Here is a 13,162-nt window from a genome sequence, read left to right on the forward strand (position 1 = left end):
CACTGTCTCCCTATATCGAACTTTCGGGAAATATCCCATTCGCAGACTTTTGTAATAAAATGTTTTATGTGTGTCTCTCACAAAATCCATAATGTAGAGAAGGGGGATAACTGGGAATATTATTTCTACATCTGAAAACTAGTATCGTTGAAACAACAGAAACAGTACTTGATGTATAAAATAGTAAAATCAGTCTGAAAGCGTCTATGTTTACTTACATTGTTGCCTCGCCTAGCTATTTATGACTTTCTCATATCATCCATTATCCGGTCATAAATGGCGCCACTGTATCTCACAAAAAGGTCAGTGACATTCTAGTTTTCGTGCTTCTTTTTGGCCGAGCTGCTCGCATGCAACTCACATAAAAGTTTCATGAAAATCGCATTTGTAGATCTGTACTCAAACTAAATTCCCGATCTTGACTTTTCCAAAAGATATTTTAACGTGGGTATTGATATTCAATATGTTCATAACTAATTTCATTCTCAATTTAGGGGAATTCCAATGATATACTTGACTCTCGTATATGATACGGAATTATTACAGTACAAAAATAAAATTGTATCACATATTTACGATCACAGAGGAAGGAATGTTTGAAATTTAACACCATAAATTAATGTTAAGTAAAAAAAATGTAGTTTTGATGTAAATAATGCTCTGATTTTACCCAAATTTTGTCTATTTTTCCCAATATCCATTTTTTCGTGAAGAGCTTTGCACTATTTTAGAGAGAGCAAACCCATTTCAGATTTTACAAGACAAACTAAAACCAGGGTCCCTTCTGCCAGTGCTTAGTTACGAAAGCCCAGATCTCTGCCTCAAGGCGACATAATATGAACCTAATATAAAGAAATGCTGATTTTAAGTAAACAACAAACACAGTAACAAAATAATGATTTTATTGCTCACAAATGCAACTCCTAATGCCCACTCCAGACTAACTCCGTTTCCCGATTAATATATTTATATTATTTTATAGCAAACCCAGTCACCGTCTTTTCTACAATCCACATTGTACCATCTACTTCACACACTGTCCAAACTTTGTTCCAGTAATAACAAAAAATCTAAAATGCTTCTTGTAATTCTTCTATTTCAAACTTGAGAACGTTTAGGTGGCTTGGTGTCCGATTTAATGCAATAAACTACGTTATCAACGTACTACAGGCTCAGTTTATCCTTAGAAAAAAAAAAGAAATACACATTTGTTTAGCCAATGCTTTTCTTCAGATTGGGATCTGCCTTTAATTACAAAACTATTATAATTATTATTATTATTTTTATTAAAAATATTTGTTATGTCTTGTTCTTGTTGGTATTACAATTATTATTATTATTATTATTATTATTATTATTATTATTATTAAAAATATTTGTTATGTCATGTTCTTGTTTGGATTACTATTATTATTACTATTATTATTATTATTATTATAAAGCCTTGTCGCTAAGGCTGAACACGTTTATCTACGGTATCTTTCTTTTGTGTGTTAAATATAAGGTAAATAGCTAAACAGAAACTGCCATATCTTCAATTACATATGTAAACACGCGAATTCATTACATCGTCATATTGTGTCGTGTTTGTAGTGTAACACTTTAATCCATTAGAAGGCGTTTGACTCCGATGTACCTCACGTACCCGATATGCCCTTTTTGTATTTTTAAAAAATATTTTTATATTTAAATAATTTATATCCTTTTATATATTTATATATATGGACTCACCACAGGTTCCTGTTCGAGCCCAGGTACACCCCAATATGCAGCGATGATCAGAGGCAATGCCACAATAAAGGTCGGGGACTATTTTGAATATGCCTGCAATGCCGGCTTTGTCCTTAATAATGGGAATTTGAAACGAGCATGCTTGCCGACAGGAGAACTCACTGGAAGTGTGCCAGTCTGCGTTGGTAGGTTTGAAACCATCGCATATCTCCATGCCTTTCTTCAAGCGAAAACAAGAGAGCAGTTTCGAATGTATTGCGAAGTGCGAAATATTGAAACAATCTGGCAGGGGTATTCTGCGCTAAGCTTCCCCCTCCGTCCGCAATATCTCCCAAAACTTTTGCATGTACAACTGCTTCATCTTTCCATGAACTGTGCTGAATCAAAATGTGGATTTCGTTCTGTGATCACGCGTTTATTATTATTATTATCATTATTATATATATATATATATATATATATATATATATATATATATATATATATATATATATATATATATATGTTTGAGGAATTACGCTGAAAACACACAACAGATGCGAGTTCAACAGGTGCATACCATTCTGTTGTCATGCTGTTGTACGTTTCTCTGTCTTATGACCCTTTTTTGTGTCAGTTGCTATGCTCTTATGTGGCGTTTGTCAATAGTTACGGCCCTCTGGTGTCAGATGCGATGCGTTTATGCGTTGTTTTTTTAAAACATAATAATAGCCCTATGGTGTCATATGTGTGTAACATATAAGATGATTTTTGGGGGGGGGAACTAGGAATACAGTTTTTAATGAAAATTTCCTTGAAACTTGGCAAACTACTTCAACATGCTTGTTCCTTTAAGTCGTCATTATTAAATGTACGTTTCTGGAGTAATGATGCCCTTTTTTATGTTGAATCAATATACTGTCTTACATGTGATCGTTGCTGTGGATACAACTAATCTCACAGTTTTAATGAATTTACACTAAAGCATGACAGATACTATGCTAAAGTTCAGGCGCGTAATATCATTCTGTCGTCACGCTTTGATGTGTTTTCCAGACTTATCTTATGATCCTTTCTGGTATAGCCATTGTAGGTAAGATTTGCCAGAGTTAGGTTCCTTTCTGGTATAGCCATTGTGGGTAAGATTTGCCAGAGTGATGTTCCTTTCTGGTATAACCATTGTAGGTAAGATTTGCCAGAGTTATGTTCCTTTTTGGTATAACCATTGGGGGTAAATTTGCTAGAGTTATGTTCCTTTCTGGTATAGCATTGTGGACAAGACAATTCCTGCATGCGCAGCTAATCCCACAGATTTTGACAAAAGGCCCCGACACTTGAAAGACTTTACTGACATAATGTCAGGATGCACGTATCGTTCCATCATTATGCTTCAATTCATCTTTAAAGTTGTGCCTCTTTCGTGTGTGTGTGTGTGTGATTTGGAATTTTAACGTAGCTTTAAAAACAATTAAGTCATATCGCTACGATGTCTGCAGTGTAGCATTTTAAAGTGCTGTCTTGCACTGGGGCATCGTGCCGTATATATGTAGCATGATGTCCCACCCAGTCACATTATCCTGACACAAGGACGACCAGTCGTAGCACTAACCTCTTAATGCTGAGCACCTAGCGCGGCAGCTGTTATTACCATTTTTATAAGTCTTTGGCATGACTCGGCTAGAGTTTGAACTTGCCACCTCCAGCATAGGAAGCGGACGCTCTAATCCACTGGGCCACCGGAACGGTGTTACGTTTGTACTATATATGATGAATCATGTGTGTGTGTGTGTGTGTGTGTGTGTGTAATTTGTTTGCGGCGTTTTAAATAATTTTCTGAGTCTTTGCAGACTTGAATGACGTGATATCAACATATGCACATCAATCAACCGTCATGCGCTAACGGTTTCATTCAGTTATGGTTCACACACACACACGCACGCACACGCACACACACACATTCCGGATGCTGGAGGTCGCGTGAGAAAATTAGTTATGGTCTTGGATTTTAACCTGATTTTCAAATCGTGAGAAACTGACAAAATAGCGGATTAAATTCTTTGGTCATATAAAATGGTATTGTTGTGTATCGAACGCAATGAAAGAATGAATTATGAAATTTATTTATTCTGGTGAGATCCCCTTGTTTACTTACTAGCATAATAGTAAATATAAATATCATATGGATGGCCATGTAGTCGGAAAGTTTTTCATGAATTGCCTTTATGGATGTCGACTGCGTATGTTGTATCACCACATCGAAGACTTTTCTTTGAATTTGTATCCTTTTCCTAAATGTTCTTTAGTTTATTTTAATGCCATTGTAATTGTACCATATGTCAATATTGGACAACTCGTTTTTAAATACCAATAAAAGCTAAAGTTTATTTTCTTAAATATTAATATTTTATCTCCCATTTGCGACTCGCAAAATTCTTAAGATTGTCCTCATGAAGTACATAAATAATGAATAATTATGGATTAGCATTTCATGACGTAGTGTTTCGTATAAAGTTGGCAGAATCTATTTTTATTTATTTACTTTTTTTCTAGACGAAACTCAAGTCACCACGCCGATCAACAGTGTGAGTATTAGAAACAGGGACAACATCGATCCGAGGAGATATGCAATGTTTGGAAATAATCAGTACTTCCGGATAAAGAAGGTTGGAGAAATCCGAGCATGGCAATTTTACAGTTACGTTTCTGGAGAGTTAGGCCTTCAAGTATGGAAGCCTAATAATGGTGGAAGGTAATCTGCACTTTAAAATCAATATTTGACTTCAAATAGTATGCAGTGAATTAAATTATTGTCGGATTATGCGCATATTTATGAACTGTTTCATTATATTAGTTGACAAGCTTGCAGGGTATAAGTTATATATATATATATATATATATATATATATATATATATATATATATATATATATATATATATATATATATATATATATATATATACTGGTGAAATTCTAGAAAGTTGGTGTGGTCTCCAAACTTTTGCGACTTACAAGTTCATTAACTGATAAAGGAAGCATGAATTCAAGTTAGAAAACCAACATGGTATGCTCATGTATCTCATAGAAATCATTCTTTGTAAATTTTGATACATAACGGGTTTTAAATTCACATTCAGGTAGTATTAACACAAAAGTATCTACAAGGCTAGCAATGTTATAAGAAATATGCCAAATATTTTGAGCAGCTTTTTTCTATAACAAAATATCGATGCAATTGTTAGCCTGTTTTATTTACTAGATCACGAGTATCAACTGATTCGCTACTGATAAATCTGACCAATGAAACATCAGAACTGTGTTGAGTCGAGTATGTAAATAATTTTTTTTACGATCTATGTCCTTATGATGGACTAATTCACACTATGTGGTCGGATAGTACATTCTGTAATATTAGGAAAGTATGCGTATAGCGTCTTTGAAATGACTTTCTTTTAAGATGCAAACTTAAAGTTGATAGGTACCTTTATATATTTATTGCCACATTTTCTGGCTAGACTGCATTGACATCGCTCCGTCATTATTTTGCATCTTGTAAATAGAAAAGAAATGTAAAATTCAAGCTGAAATTTGTACAAGTACAGATGAATGAAAATAGTGATTTCAGTTACAAATTTTCGACAATTTCATGAAATTTCACCTGGAAGCATATCTTTATTTTCACTGGATATTTTTTCTTCGTTTTTTAAATAATTGCCCTCAAGTAAGCTAGGTTAAATTATTTAGATCAAAATATATTTTTATTTACGAGAAACAAAGCAAATACGAAAAGTGTTGTTAGCATGTTGAAACTTTCACACGTTTGTTATGTAATATCACCGTAAGTGATGGTTAGAAACATTCCAGAGAAAGAAATCTTCGTTCTAAGACTTCGATCATCTTATATTAATTGATGCCGAGAACGTATGCAGTAATAGGAAATCGCTCAAAGAGGGATTACTTTGTTCCACATTTCTTACGACAACTGAGAGTCACGTTCGTTGGAAGCTCGTTACATGCATGAAATACGTGCAGATCTTCTCTGCAAAATGTACTTTTAGAAAAACTATTTCAATAGGTTAAAAGGGTAGGATTTTTAAATACGGAGGATTTATAATGTTTAAAGGAAAGCAGAAGATTTTTGAGCATCAGAATGAATAGACAAAGCTTACACCAAATTTGTATACCATGCCGCATTTTGATGCGAGCAAATAACAATTACAAAACAAAGAATTCTCCGAGTTTTCTTGCAAATCTTCAAACGTGTTAAAGTCTGTTTTAGAAAACCCTGCATTACCTGCATACAAACTTGCATCATTCTAACTTTATTTACAACTCTATCACGACATGGCATTGCAGTATGATATACCATTTGTTTTGTGTCATACTGACAAACTCTGCAGCAAAAAAATATGGTTAGAAAAAATTGTAAAAGTATTGTTCCATATTTTGAAAAACGCCTGAACAAGGTTTTTACCATGAAATAAGAGTAAAAGAAACAAAATTTTAATATTGTTTCAAAATTTAGCATTTTCGTTTTTCATGATTGTTGTTTAACGATGTTAAAGCTTTTCCCTATCTAAATTGTTATGTCATAATATATTTAGGTAGTATTTTGTTTCAAATAAGTAATACCATTACATAAATGTAAGCTTGCATTGTTGGCAAACCTAACACCATAACAGCCAAACATACGACCAATTATGTGAAACGTTGATGATTATGGTTTTATTATTTTTATCATTATTCTTTTGCAGTTATACTTATGTGGGACAGAACTTTGTGTCTAATGCAAGAGACAATCGGGAGCGCTATATAGAAATTGCAGCAGGAAGTCGAATTCAGGTCCAAGTCAATGACCTCATCGGCTTCACATATTATGGGGCATCCACTAATGGTGGAATACCATACGACTGGTGCAGTTCGAGTCTTATCCCTGATGCAGTGAATATCTTGAAGTCGGTCACAATGTTTTCGCTGACGTCACAACCTCTTAATGGTACATCATACAGCTTCAGTACCCTTACTGTCAATCCGTGCAGATTGTACTCTTTGAACGCGATTGTGGGACCAAGAACATAAAATCTTTTTGGGAACATTTTCCCTGATCAAACAAACTGAAATACAAGTAATCTGAATTTTAAGTTTAAATTGAAATATTTTTGAACCTAAGTTGCATACGTAAATGGCATGTGCTTTTTGTAATATCACATTTATTTTTTACAGTGAAAATGAAGGCATATGGCATGGAAACAAATATTTGGTGCAGATTATCCTGTAACAAAATTTAATTATTGATATGTGAACACCAACAGTTCATCATATCCAAAAAAAAAAAACATCATAGCCTTGACTGACGGTTTAATCGAAACAAAGATGGAACTGGTAAACCTGTTTACCGGTTTACTCACAGCAATCTGATGGAATTCTGAATACTGATTAACGTTATACCCGAACGAATCTAGGATGGAATTCGGAACCCGCATTTACGGTCTTCTCGAACAAACCACAATAAAATTCGGAAAACTTTGTAAATTTTTTTTCTCTATTTATCAATCGAAATCCAGTCCACGATATCAAAACCCAGACAAACTTTTATTGAATTCAATATTCGATCTCATGGTCTCGATACAATGGTTTGCTCAAACCCATGCCTCGACAGCCTATTTCTCACAGATTAACTCATTTGTATTGGTTCACAATTATTAGATGATTAATTCTTTGATGACCTGTGATAATTTTTATTTTAATTTACTCTTATTTTGTATTTAGCTTGTCCTTCAACTCGTGTAGTCAATAATTCTGATCTATTCTTGAATAGTTTGCTACAGCAACAAAAGCTTTCTATCTTTCTCAGTTTAAGCGTGAAATATTAAATTAAGTCTTAGTCGGATTCAAAACTATAAACAAAATTTTTTAATTTCTAAACAAAATCCTTCGTTTTTGCATTTTTTTTTTTGGGGGGGGGGCTTTCAAACATAAGCAAAACTGCTTTATTGTTCTGGTAATTTCGCATAACCTTAATGAAAAGGAAAGGGAAAAGAAAGAAATAAAGTGGTTTAAAGATTTAATTAAAATGGGAAAGATGGTAGATTTCAGATAAATAAAATAAAACTTTTTCACATTTAACAAATCTCTGAAATATAGAACAAGTTGTATATCTCGTTCTATTTCGCACTTTTATTTCGGATTTTGCACATCTTTGTCTTCCCCTCTGCTTGTCTTGATTGATTGTACACATTTTATGCTTTTTTAGTGCAGCTTGTTTTTATTATATCGGATAATAAACAGTTTTAAGCAACGAAAAGCATTGCCTTCTTTCCTATTGATTCCCTTTTAAACAACAACAACAAAGAAATAAAAACATAATTCCCACAACTCCTATTATGACCAATAACTTCACTTTACAGCATCTTTCGTTTACGATAATGCCACACCATAACGGTACAAGAGCCCGAACAGGCTAACAGAAATTCAGTTACTGGCATAAAGCCATGTCATGTACATTTGACCTTTTTATAGTCCCTTCAGGAGAACGGTTACTAGTGGTGTAATCTTTACATGTTTTAGTAAACACCAGCCGGGTTGATTACCCAAACGACCTATCCTGATTACGTCCAATGCTGACTTTGTAAATAAAAGCTTATACGACCTACTCTATCGAAAGTAAACAGCGTCAGCAGTAGCACACAATCCTGAAATATGGAGAACAATATCTCAAAAAACTGGAAACAAAATGTGATTAGGCCTACTTAAATTGTGCCTGGACACCGACAAATATTTTACTTAGCTTGTTATTCCCGAATGACGAATTGTTTATAAACATAGATCTTTCAACATCAAAGTCCAGAAACGGGGTTGGTTTCTTGTTTGTTGTCGAGAAAAATGCGTGTTGTTAGTGGTAATTTTAACATACGGCTTAAAATAATAAAGATAATTTTAACTCGGGATTATATATTATATAAGGTTTGGGTAACCTAGGTTTTAAGCCATATATATATATATATATATATATATATATATATATATATATATATATATATGTGTGTGTGTGTGTGTGTGTGTGTGTGTGTGTGTGTGTGTGTGTGTGATAGACACAAGAACCCGCTCATATATTATTCCCGCATAAGTTTGTATTGCTATATCTCTTGTTGCAAATTGCCCCTAGTGATTCTAACATGTACGTGTCCAGAATTCTTCGTTGATTGTTTTTTGGTCTTCCCCGTCGAAGAGCTTGCTTAGCCCGAAACATTGGGAAATCGTTTTGAATTAGCGCCGTTAAAATAGATCATATATTATCACTAATAACAATGGTTGTAGACAATTGAACCGAATGATGTCTTCAAAATTTCATGAATTATTTTTTTTAGAAATAATATGTAAAATTAAATGTGCATGCATCATCAATTGTTGGAAAGTCGTCGAATGTTATTTTCAATTCTTTTACGGAAAAGGATTTAAGACTGTTCTTACATCCAGTCGGATACATTTATGAATTTTTCTTGAACCTATAAAACACTGTTTCATTCTGGCTGCACACATCGGTGTACATTTTATATACTTACCGGTATTTCACGTGGCTGTTGAGAACGTCGCATGAAGGGTTCTTTCGGTGACATGTATATTATATTTCTGGATCAAATTCTACGTTTGATGACTTGTAAATCTACATGGAATGACACAACCATCTGTCCTGTGGCCACTTGAATTTCGCGCTAGATATGGCCGTTACCAATTACTGGTATGTGTGAAAGTGTACGCTGGATTGTTCCAAAAAAATCTGCATTCAGCAAAATTGCACATTTTAATGACCAGGTGCCATCAGACCCACATGTTGTTCATCAGTATCAATATAGATGGGGGGGGGGGGGGTATCGGACTATGTCGTTATGAACACAGGAACTGCTGCTTGTCAGTGTTCATTTGAGATTCATCTACATCAGCTTGGTTGAATCTTGTATCCTGTATAGTTCAAACAAAGTCTTCTTCCCTCGGATGGGTTTTAGTATTGATTTATTTTCCTTCACTTTTTTTGTCGCATTGACTCCCTGATCTTGTTACCTGTTCCATATGCCTGCTAATCGGTTGGTGAAACTGTTTTTTCGTTTCTGTCCACGAATAGTATATTACTGTTTAATTTTAATAGCTCGACTGATGTTTCCTGAGCATAAATTCCAGTCAAGATCTTTAGAGTCTCTATCATATCTCCATGCAACCTGCATGTAATTTCAGAATCCATAGTCGCTCTTCTTGAGTTTTATTCTTCAAATGTGATACCATTTTGGTAGCTCTTCTCTGCACATTTTCTGCTAATGCAAGGTCTTTCTTTTCATATGGGCTCCTCACATTGGTGTCACCAAGTCCGTTATGACTTGAATCTGCTGAAAGTTTGATCTGTTTTGTATGGTCAATAAACTGCAATACTAGTTCACGTGATACTTAAGATCTTTAGGTTTATATATGACCTGGATCAATTATATTGAATTTAATTCGCTAAAACACGCCCCAGTGTGCCATAAACTCGAAGGTCAGACAAAAATCTTTCCGGGTAGTTGATCATCCCGAGAGATATTCGCACGTCTCTTTTGCATGATGGTCTTTCCATACCTTGCATGCCAGCTGCTTTTCACTGATCTGGCTTCAAATCATCTTTCTTTATAATACCACGTAGTAAATGTCCATTCTCTGGCACTCACTATGCACTTTATTGCTATTGCTTCAGTTTAATCTTAGTTCCTAGTTTTGACCCACACCCATCTCAAGCACAAATCACGTTCCATTTGGTCGTTTCCACGTAAAATAATATCATACAACAATTAATTCCCTATTTCAGACAGTATATGAATTGTCATGTGAGCAGTTTCGGGGCAGTCGTAAATAGCAATAACTGCCAAAGGTGTTAACATACAGAACTTTCCTCATCAAACTTAATCTGCCAAAACCCATTTTAAGCATCACATTTCATCAGCACTTTTGCCACTGCAAAGTGCAACATAATTTCTACATGTGATGGTAGTTTAAAGTGCTCTATTCTGACTGCTTTATTTAGATTCCATTGATCTAAATCCTTCAATTTCCGTCTGGCTTGTGTTCAATACATTATGTGGGCTCTTCTACTTTGAAGTTTCTTGACAACAATTGCAGATTCCATTTTCAAGTTCTGATTTCAAGGCATCATGAAGTGCAAAATGGGACTTTTCTGCATACTTGAACAACTGGTTCTGCATCCTCTCCTAGACTGTTGTTAATCATGTTTAATAAACCTCCAGGTCTTTCAAATAGTCCTTCATATTGCTCAAGAATATCAATCTCAGGTTTATTTTCTCCCGTTTTCTCCATAAGTAACATTCTGAAATTTCTGTACATCCCATGTATCATGTCCAAAAATCCAAGAACAAGTCCGACATTACTGAATTGGGTCGTATGCAAGTAGTGTGTTTAGTTTGATAAATCAGCAGCCATACTGGACTATTTTGGTTCTCATCTCTGTTTTTCATTAAATCGTTTAATTGGTGCAAACAAATATGCCTGCAACATGATGGTGTACATTTTAGACACCAGTATTTAATATGGCTCTTGAGTTATGGTCACTTTAAGGTCCGTTTCAGCAATATACACATAACATGTCTGCATCAAAAATATAACAATAATCATGTTACAAATTTTAATTTAATTGTTTATGAAATCAGTTGTTTAGATCAATCATATTCAAATGAACAATTTTAGGTTCTAGGTTTGGAGAACAAATTGTTAATTCAGCAGGCTATCAGTAATATATTGATATCATATTCCTTCAAGCACTATGCATCATCATCATGGATATTCTTCAGGTGTATTATACTTTAAAAATGTAATTAATATCCCTGATGAGTATCAATGATGATGCATCATCATCATGGATATTCTTCAGGTGTATTATACTTTAAAAATGTAATTAATATCCCTGATGAGTATCAATGATGATGCATCATCATCATGGATATTCTTCAGGTGTATTATACTTTAAAAATGTAATTAATATCCCTGATGAGTATCAATGATGATGCATCATCATCATGGATATTCTTCAGGTGTATTATACTTTAAAAATGTAATTAATATCCCAGATGAGTATCAATGATGATGCATCATCATCATGGATATTCTTCAGGTGTATTATACTTTAAAAATGTAATTAATATCCCTGATGAGTATCAATGATGATGCATCATCATCATGGATATTCTTCAGGTGTATTATACTTTAAAAATGTAATTAATATCCCTGATGAGTATCAATGATGATGCCTAAGTGCCTGAAGGAATGCAGTATGACTATATATGTAACATCTTGCTGCATGAACAAAAAAAAAATGGTTTAACAGCAGCAAGTATTAAACCAAAAGTATAAAAAAATTGTTAGTATACACATACAACATTGCATATTTGGGAACAATTAACTCTGCAGAACTGTTAAAAAAGAAAACTTCAAATTTTCTTTCACATGTAGCTTTGAACAGAAAGGCAGTGGTGTGATTGTACAACAGGGATTTTAGACTGGTTCTATTTCAAACGGCTCTGTTCATGGCCAATCTATAAGAAATGGAGAGCCACAGTCAGCAGTACACATACATCATCAGGATAGAAAACATTGATTTGTTTCATTTTTCTATCATTTCCTGTGCTATGGTGCTGTGATTGTGTTCACGATTGTTCCAGTACAACTGCCATCATATCTGAACCTACCCCCATAAAAGCATACATCTTAAACTACCAGGTTCATTGCATAATAATTTTCATGTACCTATCATAGTATTTTTTTGTTTGTTTATGACTTCTAGATCTATTCTTCGATCCCAAACTGCCACATTTTTCTTTTCGGGACTCTAAGAATTACAGTTTCAAGTTCATTAAAGAGTGAAATTTTGTCATTGTTTCTCACATTAATTGACAACTGAAATTGACTGAAATGTTTAGTGGCACAAATTATATGCATCTGATAGACTCTATCTTATTACTGTGTAATTTAATATGCAAGGAACTTATTTTACCACTGAATAGTTTACAACTACAAACAGTCACCATGATATGATGTCAATACAATGGTTGTATATCTCAGAAGGTATTAAAAGTTTTAACCAAATAATCTGGTCTAAAATAGAAAGAAAATAAAAAGGATGAAAAGAGACTCCACCTTAAAATTGAAAAAGCACAACATAACTCACTTTCTAGTATATGAAACAGCCATAAAACTTGTGCTATACACAAACTTCTCTGATAGAATGGAAATTCTGCTGAGAAATGTCATGAAGATATTTACAATGAAAAAGGATACAAGCACAAAGTGGTTCAAATATTCACTGACATTAAAATATCTGATGCATTATAATTTACAGAATGATTCATTGATCCAATAGTTATAATGACACAAGCTTTTAGTCCATGTAACCTTAACAGAAATATAATATTTATAATTTC

At 33.9% G+C, this 13,162-nt stretch overlaps 1 protein-coding gene and 1 long non-coding RNA gene across 4 annotated transcripts in view; one reads left to right on the forward strand and one right to left on the reverse strand.

The window, feature by feature from the left end:
* The window catches only part of LOC149782552 (uncharacterized), a 47,554-nt gene extending 39,541 nt beyond the window's left edge, over positions 1-8,013 (forward strand). For all 3 annotated transcript variants that reach the window (XM_089933993.1, XM_089933991.1, XM_089933992.1), the window contains 3 exons: positions 1,737-1,916; positions 4,261-4,459; positions 6,464-8,013. In XM_089933993.1, coding sequence (XP_089790119.1) covers positions 1,737-1,916; positions 4,261-4,459; positions 6,464-6,788 — 704 coding nt within the window. In that variant the 3' untranslated portion in view covers positions 6,789-8,013. The remainder of the gene's footprint in view (positions 1-1,736; positions 1,917-4,260; positions 4,460-6,463) is intronic.
* LOC149782553 (uncharacterized) lies at positions 1,827-11,343 on the reverse strand. Its single transcript, XR_016414383.1, has 3 exons — positions 9,272-11,343; positions 5,192-5,258; positions 1,827-1,951 (listed from the first exon to the last, which is right to left on the reverse strand). It is a non-coding gene; the product is annotated as an uncharacterized LOC149782553 (long non-coding RNA).
* Between the last annotated feature and the right edge of the window lie 1,819 nt (positions 11,344-13,162).

Source organism: Sinohyriopsis cumingii, chromosome 15, assembly GCF_028554795.1.
Source record: "Sinohyriopsis cumingii isolate HCF-2022 chromosome 15, ASM2855479v2, whole genome shotgun sequence".
Taxonomy (NCBI): domain Eukaryota; kingdom Metazoa; phylum Mollusca; class Bivalvia; order Unionida; family Unionidae; genus Sinohyriopsis; species Sinohyriopsis cumingii.